Below are 14,261 nucleotides of genomic sequence, written 5' to 3' on the forward strand. Positions count from 1 at the left end.
AGTGCATTACGGATTAGTAAATTTCATTTTCAGTAAACCGTAGGCCTATTATATAACATGGGTAAAAAAATATTACAGTGTGTGTATGGACAATATTCTATTATTATTCTTTAAATCGATAGTATTTCACTCGATAACTACGCTGAGAGATTATAATGCGGATTTATCTCATGAAAGAAAAATTGCCGACTCAACAGCCGGGAAAAAAAATATTCAGATGTGTCAGCGAGAGACTACTCCAGAGACTCGCTGTCAATCTCGCATCATACCTGTCAGTGATTGGCCTGGCCGACATAGCAACGCTCCTCCCTTAAAGGAGGAGCTAAAGCATAAACACGGTTTTTCATTGGAAGAGAAGAAAAGAGCGCTTTTTCCATCCCTCTTTCTCCTCCGAGAAGAGCAGCCTGTCAACAGAATCGAGAGATTTTCACAAGAGAGAAGAGAAGAGAGAGCCGCTCGCCGCCTTTTTTTTTTTTTTTTGTTCCAAAACTATTTTGTTACTATTTTTTCTATAAACGGGGGCCATCACACGAAGAATTTAGAAGCCAGTGGCCACCACGTTTACATAATTGCCCGTGTACGAGGAAGGTAAATGAACCAGGTTAGGGCAAGAAATTAATTAAATATTATAATTGTTCCAAACGCTTCAAAGAACCGCCAACCAGTTAGCAATGGAGTCAGAACGAGAAAAGGATCAGTAGCACGATATATTATTGCTAATACTGTATGTAGCAGGGGGGAAGAGACGATTGGTTCAAAATTTCAGTTAGCTAATAAATACTGGAAAAAGTTTCATGTATTATTACAGCAATCACGAGACGTGAAGCATTTTTTCTACCGATTTGTTAAACTAGTTTGTAATAATTGTTATTAAAAATGATTTACGAGGGTGGCAAAATGGGATCACGCACGGTCAACCTTCAAAATAAAAATAAAGTATGTTAATAATGCAAAAAAAAAAAAATTCTTCCGTAGCAAAATAAATACATTGGTAACATAACTTGCATTATGATATTATGAGTAGCCGTATGATTAGCATGTTGTGTTTGACACCTACATTTTAGCTATGTTTCAAATAATAATTACCTTTCTACAATTTTTAAGATAGCGATGACTTTTCCTCAATGTTTTAGATAACAATGACTGGAAAAAGATAATCAAAACTGAATGACATCAATAATGTCAGAAATCAATGTATTTTTTGTTCAAATGTTTCCCAGATGGCATTACAAATGAAATATAAATACAAATGCAAGGCCATAACAGAGATGGCTGAAAATGCCCATAACAAATATGGATGTCATATATTTAAAAAAATACAGCAACCCAATTATAACAATGTTTTTGTAACAAGATTTCAACAATGTTTCCAATAACAATGGATTTCAAAAATGTTTCTAATAACAATAGATTTCAACAATGTTTCTAATAACAATGGATTTCAACAATGTTTCCAGTAACAATGACTGTTCAACAAAATTTTTGATAGCAGTGAGTTTTTAAACAGAGGGATTTAATAATTATCAGAGGGATTTAATTAATAGGATTAATCTTTTTTCTCAGCCACCTCGTTGGGCATTTTGCCTGTTGTGGCGTTGTATTTGTATTATAATAATTTCTCAACAAATTCCAGTTTCCTGCTCCTCAAGCGGAGGGGGGGGGGGAGTGTAGGCTGAGGCAATGGCTAAAGGCAGGCGATTTGTTCGCTTGTAGAGTCAGGTAGACGTACGTCATGACAGAAAGAGAAAAAGAAAGAACAACAACGTTCCAGACATTACAATAATTTTTTTAACGAAGTTCCAGATAAAAAGGATTATTCAACAATGTTTCCAATGATAATGACCATTCAACAATGGTCCAGATAGAAGTTATTTCTGAACAACGTTCAACGACAATGATTTCTTACAAATGAGAGTTTTCGATAATAGTCTAAGTCAGTGAAAATTATTTGGACTTTGCTTGGAAATTCTCCAGAAATGTTTTATAAACAATTTTTCTTGAGCGATTTGTGTCTTCGGTTCAAATTAATCAAATTTGCTGAAAATAATCTATTCACATAATAGACACTTCCACATTGTAAAACCGGTCTCCCAGACCAGACATTTCACGGGCCCTTTCCATAGTGAATTTAGCGAGAAAAAAAAAAAAAGATGAAAATCATGGTGGGCCCCGGAGGTGTGGAGGTGCTTGTTCCTATAGTGGGGAAGGGGGGCCCTAAAAATGCGGGCGGGGCAGGATTTCTTGTCATTTATGTACATTTACCAAGTACCCCTCTTTGAAAAAAAAAAAAATCGGTGTTGAAAAAAAATGAAAATTTCACTCAACTACGTGAAAAGTTGAATTTCAAACAAATTATATCCACGCGCACCAATGGAGAAAGACACCTCACTAATTGCTAGGGGGCGCTACAGAATATAACAATCACCCTTACAGCGCCATCTCCCGGCAGTAATATCTATTAGAAAAGAATTTACCGCGATTGCTCTTTTTTTCCCTCATCCACATCACATTTCAGAATCCGCCCTCCCTTTGGTTTATTATTATTATTATTATTGGGAGATTCCCGATCTACGACATTTAGCAATGTGTCGTCAGTTAGACTTGTTCGAGGTCAGAGAGTTGTTTTTTTTTTCCTCCATCATTTCTTTTTCTTATATATTATTATTATTATCATTATCATTCACAAGAGGTTTTTCATTTTTCTTTTCCTTAGCAAGAGCGAGTTCTGGCTTGTAAGTAAGAAGAACTTCATGGGTGGGTTGGAACTCGTCTCGGCTAAAAGAAGAGAGATTGAGGAGGGTTGGTAATCCACTAAAAGAGAAGGGGGCGCTGTTTTATTGACTCCGACAAGCCCTGCCCACCTGCGTGCGTGTGTTACCTACCGAAAGTGCAAAGAACGGCTAACAACTCTAAAGGTGTGTGTACCATCAAGGTTTTAACGTACTTAGATGTGCCAGTGAAATCTACCGATATTTTACATTCTTTACTCAATTTACCAGCTGGAATTTGGTCAACCACTCCGAAACTGATTTTTCCCACCTCCTTCTCTCCCACAAACTATAACCAGGAGGAAAAAATGGTCATTGATGTTACGACAGTGACATGTGACATGTAAGAATCACAATCAGTTACGAAATGATATTCAAATTTAAACTAAATATCTGAATTAGGTGTTGGACATTGGACGTGAATATTTTTGAGCGTTTTCAGTTTGAGAATCTGAAGGAATCGGACTTGAAGTATTCGTGATCTGTATGAGAAAGAGCGAGATTCACACCAGCCGGCGGGAGAATCAGAAACTGATTTCGATATTCGTGAAAAGATCAAGCTAAATCGAGAAGAGGCCGCAGCAGCAGCCGCTAAGCCTACTGCTTCACCGGCCTTGAATTTTGCCGATGGTTGTTCCCGCTCTGGCGCGGCAATCTATGGACGGCGCTACAGGCCCTAGGCCCATGGGTCATCGTGGCCTGTATCTGGCCCGGCGGGGCACTATGGGCTCCCAACTATCCAGCAAGGCGAAGGACTTTTCCATAGAGGCATTGATGTCATCGGCTCACGGGTCTGCGACCGACGACAGCTCGGCGGATGATTCAGAGAGGGACACTCCTGCAGAGGCTGAGACGATATCGCCTTTAGGTAAGCCAATTTATTTACCGCCGCATTCTATTTTTACTTCAATTTCATAGTTGTCGGTAAAAATTTTAATAATAAATCCATTTCTCTCACATATTAATCCAAATTTCAATTTATGCGAGAAATTAAGTACGTGATCACTAGAGCTTACACGTGCTACAGTAATGTTCTTAAAACATATAATAAATACTGCACCTCGAGGATCCCAAGAGAGAGAATGCGTATCAGAATAATGCATAAATTACAGTGAAAATTTAGGGGAAAATAATGTTCTAGCCCAGGGGATTCTTGGTTCTTTCTGTGTTTAACCAAAGGGTTCTCGGATAGGCGTTTATTGAATACACTGAGCTACAGATCTCATAATCATTTACATGGGCGAAAAAAAAAAAAACACTGGCACACCAATTGGAAAGCATGGCTAATGTAAAAGCTCCATTTTACTGAAAATTATCATGAACAAAATAGTTATCTTAAAGGGAAAGAGGGAGAGAGAGAGAAAATGTATGAAAATATAGAATGTATGCAGAGAATTTAATGACATGATGTCCAAGGCTATATGTACGGAAAATATCTGTAAGAAACAAACAATAACTAACATCTGTAAATCTATAATTAGTCAAATACTGAATACTATGGTTATTTTACATGGCATTTTGACATTTTATTTTGTGACATAAAACTGTCTTTCAGTGAAGTGAAAAATTTATTCATACCACACACAAATGATTATCATTATCTGTGATTCTCCGTTAATCATGCCACCTTCATTGACAAGACATGTGTGATCTCATGATTTTACGAAAATTTATAGAAAGATTCATTGTAGGCTACTACATATAATGATGATTTTTAGTTTTATTTTATCGTTTTTCCGATCAATATTACGGTCAAATACATGTCAGTATAAAGAACAGGATGTCAGCTACACGGAGTAGCCTATTCTGCGACTGTTGAGCCAGAAAAGAATCGTAGGCTCCTTTATGCTGGAGAGATAAAATACTTGGTAGAAAGGGAGATCGCGGATAGTCTCCAATGAGTTATCGCACTTCATGCTATGGTAGTAGGTAGTAGATAATTTCGTTTGTTCTGTTCATTAGTTTACTTCCATGTTATCTTCTGTTAACTCAGCTGAATATACTGAGTATATAGTGGTAGTGTGGTAGTTACGATAATTGTGTATCCCCCCTTTCGAAAGACGTGATTATCAGTACTTTAGTTATGACGATTCGGTTTCAAGGGAATTTGAATGAAACTCACCAGTGATACTGAGTATGATCAAAATGTACTAACAAATTTAATTATTTAGCTAAGGTGCGAAATGAAAAATATTCTACATTGGACGAGCAACAGGAGAGGCAAATTAAATCTAGTAGGAAACCATGATTAAACGACCAGTACATGTTACTGATCAAAAATCGTCGGACTGTGTTAAGAACCAGCAGGGCATTGTTGGAAAAACCATTGTTAAAAAAAAAACCTTCCTCCAAAGTTTTTTCATAAAAATCATATAGCAGGTTGTGGTTTAATTTGTTTTGTAATGACTTCTCTTTTTTGAAATAACACTGTCTCGAATCGCAATCTTTAACATTGTTTTAAAATAGCTATTGTTGTTAGAATGTAGGCAACTTCTCGTGAATGTTGGATCCGTTGAAAATATTGACCTTCCGAATAGCGTTTCCTGATTAAGCATATATTTTTTTCCTACAAATTCCTGAGATGCATTCAATGGAGTATGAGTATTTTTTAAATATTATCTCAGGAATTATTAAGAAAACATTCATTTGATGAATAAATTTCGGTTTCAAGTTAAACTGAATTTTTCAGATTTTGATACGTCATTACACAATTTTTCATGATGCAGGCTACATCTACATAAGAAAGAGAGAGAAGTATCAATCCTCCCAATATAAAAATATTTCAATTCATTTCATTTTTCTAGCAACACTAGGAGCATTCTTGCAGCCTTTTCTTCGTTTCTGCGGTTTTCCAACTTAGAGGCGCGAATGCGAGCCGGTCTACCATTTGAAAGAGTCTCCCTGAAGAGAGCAGCCGACCTATAACATAGTACGCGTGATACTTACATAACATGAAAAATTCAAGCATTTTCCGTATTCACTTCAAAATATGGAAGTCAGATGGCAGCACCAACATAAACATAAATCAAGCGCAACTCTGGTAAAGTAAATATGATAAGGGTCGCACGTACTACTCAGATATACTCACATTCCAGCATATACCGGTTCGTTAGAAATTCCACAGAGGAATGTGTACGAGGCAGTGTTCACCAATACGCATCTAGATGCGTGATTCACGTATCGAATTTCAATTCCACTCCTCCCAAATTTCTTTTTTTTTTCTCTGCTTTTGATTGAAAAAACTCTTTTTTTACAAAAAAAAAACCCCCACAAAACTACCCTTTAAATCTAATTAATTAGGAGAGAAGTGAAATTACTTTTCAAAATTATTTTTTCGGACAACACTGGTACTAGGTGTATGTATGGCTTAAGTAGTAATAGTAGTCTTTTCTTTGAAAAATATGACTCTTTATATATGTTTCCCCTATTTCATAACTACCCATCTCTTTTTATCATTACTTGAAAAAGTTCTGATCCCTTGCGCAAACATCTAAAAAACACATATTTTGCACTGAATATAATAATACGTTACGTTGTATATCCTACCCGCTTAGTCTATTTTTTGCGCAAAAGGGCTTATTTGACCTTTTACTGGCACATATAGTTTGAGACAAGATTTCAAATGTCTCTTGATTCTCTAAACATTCATTATATATAAGCTACTGCTGTCCATATTTAATTACTCAATGTGCATTTGATTGTTACCATATATATACATTGAATTCTCGTCTCATTTATTGATAGCGGAAAATCACGAATTCTTGATACCTGTACCAACTGTTCAGTTCAAAATTGGCCATACGAAGGAAATCTCGTTGATCGATATTACTAGTATGGAATCATCTCAACTCTCAGCAAGAGAATTTCCTTATTCAATATGCGAACTGCTTCCACCCTAACATCTGGCAGCATGCCATTAAACAAGCACTTATTGAGTGTAGTTGGAATCAATTATTTCATCTTGCACGGTAGGACCTACCATTACCGTGAAGATTTGAGGTTGCTTAATAACACAGCGGATCCCGCTTATTACATTTTTCAAACAACCGTCATGAAAAAAACATTGTAAGCGGGAAAACGCTTTACACGTGATATTTCTTGCAACTTTGGAGTCTATAGAGAAAGAAATTTAAAAGAAGAAAGATAGCTCCATAAGATGCGACGGGAATAGATTACGGCTTTACACTTACTTGTGGTTTGACCAGGCCAAATAAGAACTTACTTTGAGATCAAACAGAATGAATACAATTAATAGCCTAAGTGAATTAAGGGAATGAAACAAAAACTTGAGCGATGATATGCAGTTTTTCTTAGTGGAAAATATATTCATCATTTCTCTTATTCGAGGCAAAAAAGAAAAAAAAAACTTTTATAGAAAAATTTACGAAATTTAGATATTCAAAATATAAATTTTACCCTACACAAAACTTACGTGGAATAGAATAGATTTTCAATGAAGTTATGTAATTAGAGTAGGCAACTGAATTGAAAAAGCTAATATTAAAGAAATACTTAACTGAAGAAGCTAATATTAATATCAAATAATTTTTATTGAGCTAATATTGACTAAAACTTACTTAGATCAACTTGAATCTTTTAAATACTGATATGAATTAGATTTCCAATTTTTTTCGCTCTAAGTTTGAATTCAGCTTCTTTTTAGCAAAAGTGGATGTGCGCATGGCCCCCCACATCCTGAAACAGGGCCCCCAGGCTAGGATCTTTTGCGGGCCCCTTTTATGATGAATTTATAGCATAAAAAAACAAAAAATGGTGAAAATCGTCCCCGGCCCCAGGGCTGAAGCCTCGTCAGCCTACCCCTTGTGGGAGTCATGGATGTGCGTATAAGAATTCTACATAAAAGGCAAAGGCCGAGAGAAAACATTCTCTTTTTTGAAAAAAGTACACAACTTCTTACATAAAATTTTTATACAATTTAAATTTTTAAGGAAGTAAATTCACCAAATAAATGAGAGAGTCCCCCCCCCCCTCCCCCATATAAAATCCGGACTGTATTGGTCAAGAACCCTCATTAATCATCTGCTACATTCGAGGCATTAGAAGAAAGTTTATCTTTACTATTTTATGTTTCGTTATGAAGCATTATTAAAATATACGGCGAAACAATAGTTTTTTCTCTATCATTGAAATACTTTCATCAAAATTCTTTACCCCCCCCCCCCCTCCCCTGCTTTAGATTATCAAAAGGATTAAACTGCTCTTAGGCAATGCAGCTCTTCATAACTTGTGATCCAGATCCTTGGTTGGGGGTGTTTCCCATCCTATCATCGGGGAAAGAAAAAACAAATATAACAATGTTTTAAATAAAATAATTCAATTGAAAGCATCTGTAAAAATATTTCAGTAATAGTTACGAAATTTTAGTCTCTCAAAGCCTTTATTAAATTATTGAGAAACACACTCAAAATATAATTAACTATTTATTGAACAATTATTATTTAATTTCAAAATGTATTGTTTAGTCCGTTTTGCAAATTGTCTCCAGTTTAAATATGACCTCAATAGGCCTACTGTATTATGTGTTTTGCCTCATTAAAATCAAACTGGAAATTGTAGCTAACATATTGATAAAAATCATTTGAATTTATCAATAATCGCCTTTACATAGAGTGCTGAAAAAATAAATACAGTAGTGTTCATATAAAACAATTTGCTGAGTTGCTGAGCACGCTGATATATGAGAAAGAAAGAAAAGATACTCCTCCCCACACAGGGCCGTAACTAGGATTTTTGCCACCCGGAGCAAACATTATTTTGCCGCTCCTACAACTTTAAAATTAGCTGATGCTGTTCTTAGTTCCCACCTAAAACTGCCACCCTCTAAATCTTGCCACCCGGGGCAGTTGCCTCCGTGCCCCCTCTAGTTCCGGCCCTGCTCCTCCATAAGCCTCAAATTCCATTTCCAATTCAAAAAATCGTTGCCTTCTTTTTTCTTTTTTTAAAATCAGAAAAAACTAGAAACATATCCGAATTTATTTCTTATGATCGAAGAGAAATTTATAAGGAAATGGTAAATGATGAATTAAATTTTTTGTAAGGATCTGATTATGGAAATATGTGAATAATCTTACATTGATAATGTGGTAAATTAAAAATCTTTCTGATCCATACACAACTTCGCTAAAAAAAATCACCAAGTAAAACTTGCGTTTATCTTCAAACTGTGCATTCGGTGAATCAGATTATGTAACAAAATGTGGTGGTACTCGACGTAGAAAAGTTATTTTTAACTACATCATAGACTCTTTGTGGTGCCTAAAGGGTGAGAGATAGATCCCATGAGATCAGTTAGGTGGGCCCCCGAGATATTTCGAGGGCTGAATTATGTTGTTTTATGAATTATCATTTTAGTTATGGTACTGTGATTCCTGATCGTTATCCCATGGCACTTTAGGGAATACCTCCAAAGTGGATGGAGCTCGAATAGCGTTGCCGCGAACGTGTAAAGTTTGGGAATCCCTGCCACAGTTCATGGGTTTTCAAATGGTGTCTTGCACGAGCTTTACTGGGTTCCACGGTATCAAGAGCATAGGTGTGCGTAGAATTTTCTCGGGGGCGGGTTCAATTTTTTTTCTTCTCAAGGGGGGGGGGGGGGGAGTTTACTTTTTTTCCTGAAAAATAACACTATAATCTCGGCTTGACGGAGGGGTTAGAACCCCAAACCCCCCCCCCCTCCCTTGCGTACGCCCATGATCAAGAGCAATCACATTTTCATTGGTGCTGCTAAAAAAATACATGTTTGTAAAAGTAGCAATTTTGTTTGGTTTCAGTGGAAGAGTCTCGTAACCATTAAAGGTTCCACGCGAACCAAAAACTTAAGAAATCTTTACTACATCTGACCACACACACTTCGTAAATTTTATTTTATATACAAACCTGTGCAAGGCCAGTAGGCTCCAGCAATATTAAACATTCATAATAATATAAACTGTTTATATGGCCTGAAATTTCCCTTAGGCAAATATTCACTGATCATTCATGAACTATGCGACGAATATACCAGACAATACAATTTGAAATTAAACTTTATTGATTAATTAATTTCAAACTTCAAATTTGGTAACTATGTGATCAGAGTTTTGATCCGTGTAGAAATGCTTCTATACAGTTATAGCACTTTCACATACAGTGAAAGTGACTCAAATTTGAAATTTGAGTGAATACCTCCGGAGAAATGAAGAAAAAGGCTGAGATAGGAGGCTTGAAGCTAATGAAAGGCTGATGAATTTTTTTCTAGCTTTATGAATCCAACTACATTAGTTCATATATTATTCACAGTATTGCATTATTCGAATGTGTGAGGATTTGTTGGCTTTTCTGTTATGTGCCAAAAATTTATTTGCAATTGATATTTTTGGCACATAACAGAAAAGCTAACAAATCCTCACACGTTCGAATAATGCAATACTGTGAATAATTTATGAGCTAATATAGTTAGATTCATAAAGCTAGAAAAAAATTCATCAGCCTTTCATTAGCTTCAAGCCTCCTATCTCAGCCTTTTTCTTCATTTCTCCGGAGGTATTCACTCAAATTTCAAATTTTCCTTAATATGTTCACTGTTCAGTCCTCTTTACATGTTATATAAGAGCTTCTGCTTTGATTTTCCACGATTACCGATTCCATCCTCGAAAAGTATTTGATGTAAGGTTAGTATTACACTATAAAAGTTATTTAACAAAGATTTTTTCAATGAAACTTTTATTCAAATTTGTTTTATAAAATATCTTTTAAGGCAGACAATAACTGGATCATATTAAAAAATGAACCACATAAAATACTTTTAAAAGTTTTGGATTTATTTGTGATTTTATTGATAGCAGCTGTTGATCAAGTATTTTTATCAGTTTCTGTAACAAATTTAGCATTTGCATTCATAGCTTCGATTGGGCGCGGTAGCCCAGGTCGATAAGATGCTCGCCTAAAGTACCAAAGGATGTTTAGAGGTGTCGAGAGTTAGATACCAGTTTCGTCCTTGTCAGAAAAATTTCCTGGCGCAGGGGTACAACAAAAACGGCGACATGGCCACAGGAAAAAATTGCTACATTTTGATGAGTATAAAACAAGCCCGCCGTTCGGAATCGACAATAAATTGTAGGCCCCGGTCTAATTAGCCCTCGTGTGCAGAAAATGGCCGTGATGCGACAAAAATGATCAAATGATAGCTTCGATTTTAAAGAATAGGAAGAGAGGAAAAAAGTTTTTTTATATGTACCGCCAACACCGGGGTGACTTTGTCCCGCGTGAGGGAAATGTTTCGGATTAGCGCTGTCTGTTGAACATGTTGGCAATTTAACTAATAAAGGAACCATTTCACAGAATGCATCAAAATCTTCGTGTGACACAGAACTAGTCAAAATTCAGTGTTGTCCAGATGACAGCACCTGTCGTGTACTGAAATACACGCTAAAAACATACAGCTTTGTTCTGGAAGGGTAACATTGTCGCAAAGTGAATTTTTCTTGAAAACGAATAAGATTTTTACCAAAAAGACAAATCCACCCCAAGCCCGGATGTCATCGTCCCACTAAAACAAAACAAAAAAATTACTGAATATTTGATTGAACTTGATGAAAAAGGTGTGAAAACGAATCGTTGGAATCTCACTATTACTAGAAAAGTTTCAAACCAAACAAAAATGCAAGAGTTTTTATAACGTCATAGATTATTGATCATTTTATTTTTGGGGCACCACGGTCTTCATAACGTCGTAAATGAGTAAAAGTGCGATAAAGTCACTCCGGTTGACGGTATTTCTCCAAGTAAGCATCCAACCGTTTGTTTCTGTTTTTGTAGTCAGCATATCAGGCTTTATGGAGAAAATTCAAATCTCTGATATTCACATACTGTATTAAGATCTCTGTGGCCCCACTAACTCACATATTTTTAATTTGATCAAATCACAACGTATGTTGTCTAATCACAATGTATGTTGTCTTCAACGATTGAAACTGCATTAACATAAATCTTTTGCCAATCATTGCATTGAAAAGCTGAGATAAGGAAACTTTGACAAAGCACGTCTTTTATCAAAGTTGACAATTAATATATACGTTACGGTAAATGTAATAAATGGGGTTATTAAGGAAACAGATATTTTCTGGATATTATGCTGAGGTGAACTCTTGAAGAAAAATAATCTTGTCTCCGCCGGGACTAGAACCCATGCATACTACCACCACTAGAGACACGACCCTGCCTTCCTTCTTTACGAGTTCACCTCAGCATAATATCCAGAAAATGTATGTTTCCTGTATATCATGGGCTGAGAAAAAGCTGTCTATCTCTCCCTAACTGTAGTTATTATGAATACTTACCAAGAATTTTAGGTAACTGATTATAATTTCCCTAAATTTATCATTCTTACCGGTGGATATGCAGATACAGTATAAGCTTTCTTTTGCGGACACTGACGGGACAAAAAAAATCGTCAGTAAAGAGGGGTGTCCGTTAATCAGGGGGTTTGAAATGAATACTTTTGTTGTACAAGGGGAATTATTATTTGGTCGTAAAAGAAGGGGTAACCGCATCTGAGGGGTGTCCGTTAAGAGGGGTTTCAGTGTAGTACCCAGATGTCATTGGTAAATTTGATAGATTTCCCTAATTTAATCACATTTACCAGCGATTAGGCATAGTACCCAAGCGTCGCGTCGTTGGTTATCATTATATCGGCGTACAATCATAAAATTTGTTATCAATAGATCGGGGGTACGATCTTAAAATTTGTTACCATTACATCGGGGTCCGACTATAATCCTCACACATACCAGACTTATTTGCAATTTTTTTTCATATTTATCAAATTCACCAATTACACTAGAGTATTACGCATAATCACACATAAAGGCGTTAAATTTCAAGTAGCAATCAAATTCACCAACGACACTTGGTTATTATCCACGATCGCTGGTAAAAGTGTAAAATTTATCGAACTTACCAAGACGATTGGTAAGTATAAGTGTGCATAATAACCGATTTATCAGATCTACCGTAACATATACATTTCTATCAACCAAATCTCAACACTTGAATAATGTGGGGTAGGGGGGGGGGGGTGAATCAGGTATCATTTTTAGCTGATTGTATGTTAACGGGGTGCATCCTAGTTTTAAGCGATCAATGCATTCAGGCCCGTGCGTATTATCAAGATTTTCGCCAGGAGGTGAGAAGAGGTTCCGATCGTAGTAGCCGAGAAATGTTTCCCATTCAGAAAAAAACGCAGGGAAAAGTTACAAATATAATTTCTTTTCGCTGTACAGCGCTCACGATCTGACCCGAGCTCGTCTCTTAGTGAGATATTAATGTGTGCACCACGCAATCCGCTTTTATTATTTATTGAAAAGGGAAAAATATCCAGAAGCAGATGCATGGAGTCAGGGAGAACAGCTGGTTTTTGTGCTGATTCAATTAGCTCTCTCTTGCCTCTTCCTCCCGTAACCTCATAACTACGACGTAAGTCTAATTCATTGCTTCGTGATCATTGTATTCTCACGCCAGAGAAGCACACTAAAAAAAAAAATTATATTAATATTATTATATATAGCTACCTACCTACCTACGAAAGAAACCGAACGGTTGGTTCTTTGGTACTGCATCTGTCCACGGAGAAAAAAAAAAAAAGCTCCGCTGTGAGATCTTCAGTGTGGCAAACTATTCCTATATACGCATAACTACTCATGCAAGGACATCTAAATTTCATATTATGCGTTTATGCGTTGATATTCATACATCTTAACATATTATGATTAGCGAGTGAAATCCTGTCTTTTTATATTCAGCGAAATTTGAGTCCTGGAGAAGACGTATAGTAGCCACCTTTCATACTCGGCTGGCCAAATCGAAACTTCCCACGAAGCCCGCTGGTTACCAACTCATGTAATTTAGATGTATCTAAATAGAAGGGGCCAATGGAGCCCCGAATTAAACATCGACAAAAATAATTGAAGACTTTTACGTGTTCTGGAATCATTTATTTTATTAATTATCAATTTTGATTAGTTCTGAAATATTTTTTTCAGTAATATTGATTGATTTGTAGATTAAATTTATTGCTTCCGATATCAATTATTATCTGAAATCACTTTAAATGATTCTTTAATTATTTATTTCTTGAAATCGTTTCCTTCAGTAATTATACAATCAATATTTTATTGATTACCAAATAATTTCCATCAGAAATTCCGAAATTATTTCTCTCATTTATTTTGGAGAATTATTTCTTTCATTTTTTCTAGTAGTTCCATCTAGTTTCATTGCCTCTTTCATTAATTCTACAATTAAACGTTTTTCTGAAAATGATCGACAGGCCACGGCAAAAACTCTGAGGGCCAAATGTGGCCCGCGGCCCATGCGTTAAAGACCCCTGGTTTGTAAAAATCAAATCGATAAAACGGAAACCGAACGGCGTTTTAACGTATGAAAATATATTATCGGTTAATGGAATCAGATTTCCGCTTATGAGATTCTTCTTTT

At 36.0% G+C, this 14,261-nt stretch overlaps 1 protein-coding gene across 1 annotated transcript in view; it reads left to right on the forward strand.

Moving 5' to 3' along the window:
* Positions 1 to 2,713: 2,713 nt before the first annotated feature.
* LOC149090010 (T-box transcription factor TBX20-like) overlaps positions 2,714 to 14,261 on the forward strand; it is a 116,504-nt gene continuing 104,956 nt past the window's right edge. Inside the window, exon 1 of the mRNA XM_089231909.1 lies at positions 2,714 to 3,636. Coding sequence (XP_089088035.1) covers positions 3,396 to 3,636 — 241 coding nt within the window. The 5' untranslated portion in view covers positions 2,714 to 3,395. The remainder of the gene's footprint in view (positions 3,637 to 14,261) is intronic.

This window comes from Pholcus phalangioides, unplaced genomic scaffold (assembly GCF_987345545.1).
Source record: "Pholcus phalangioides strain wild (caught in Gottingen) unplaced genomic scaffold, Ppha-v1.0 ptg000001l_1, whole genome shotgun sequence".
NCBI classification, from domain to species: Eukaryota; Metazoa; Arthropoda; class Arachnida; order Araneae; family Pholcidae; genus Pholcus; species Pholcus phalangioides.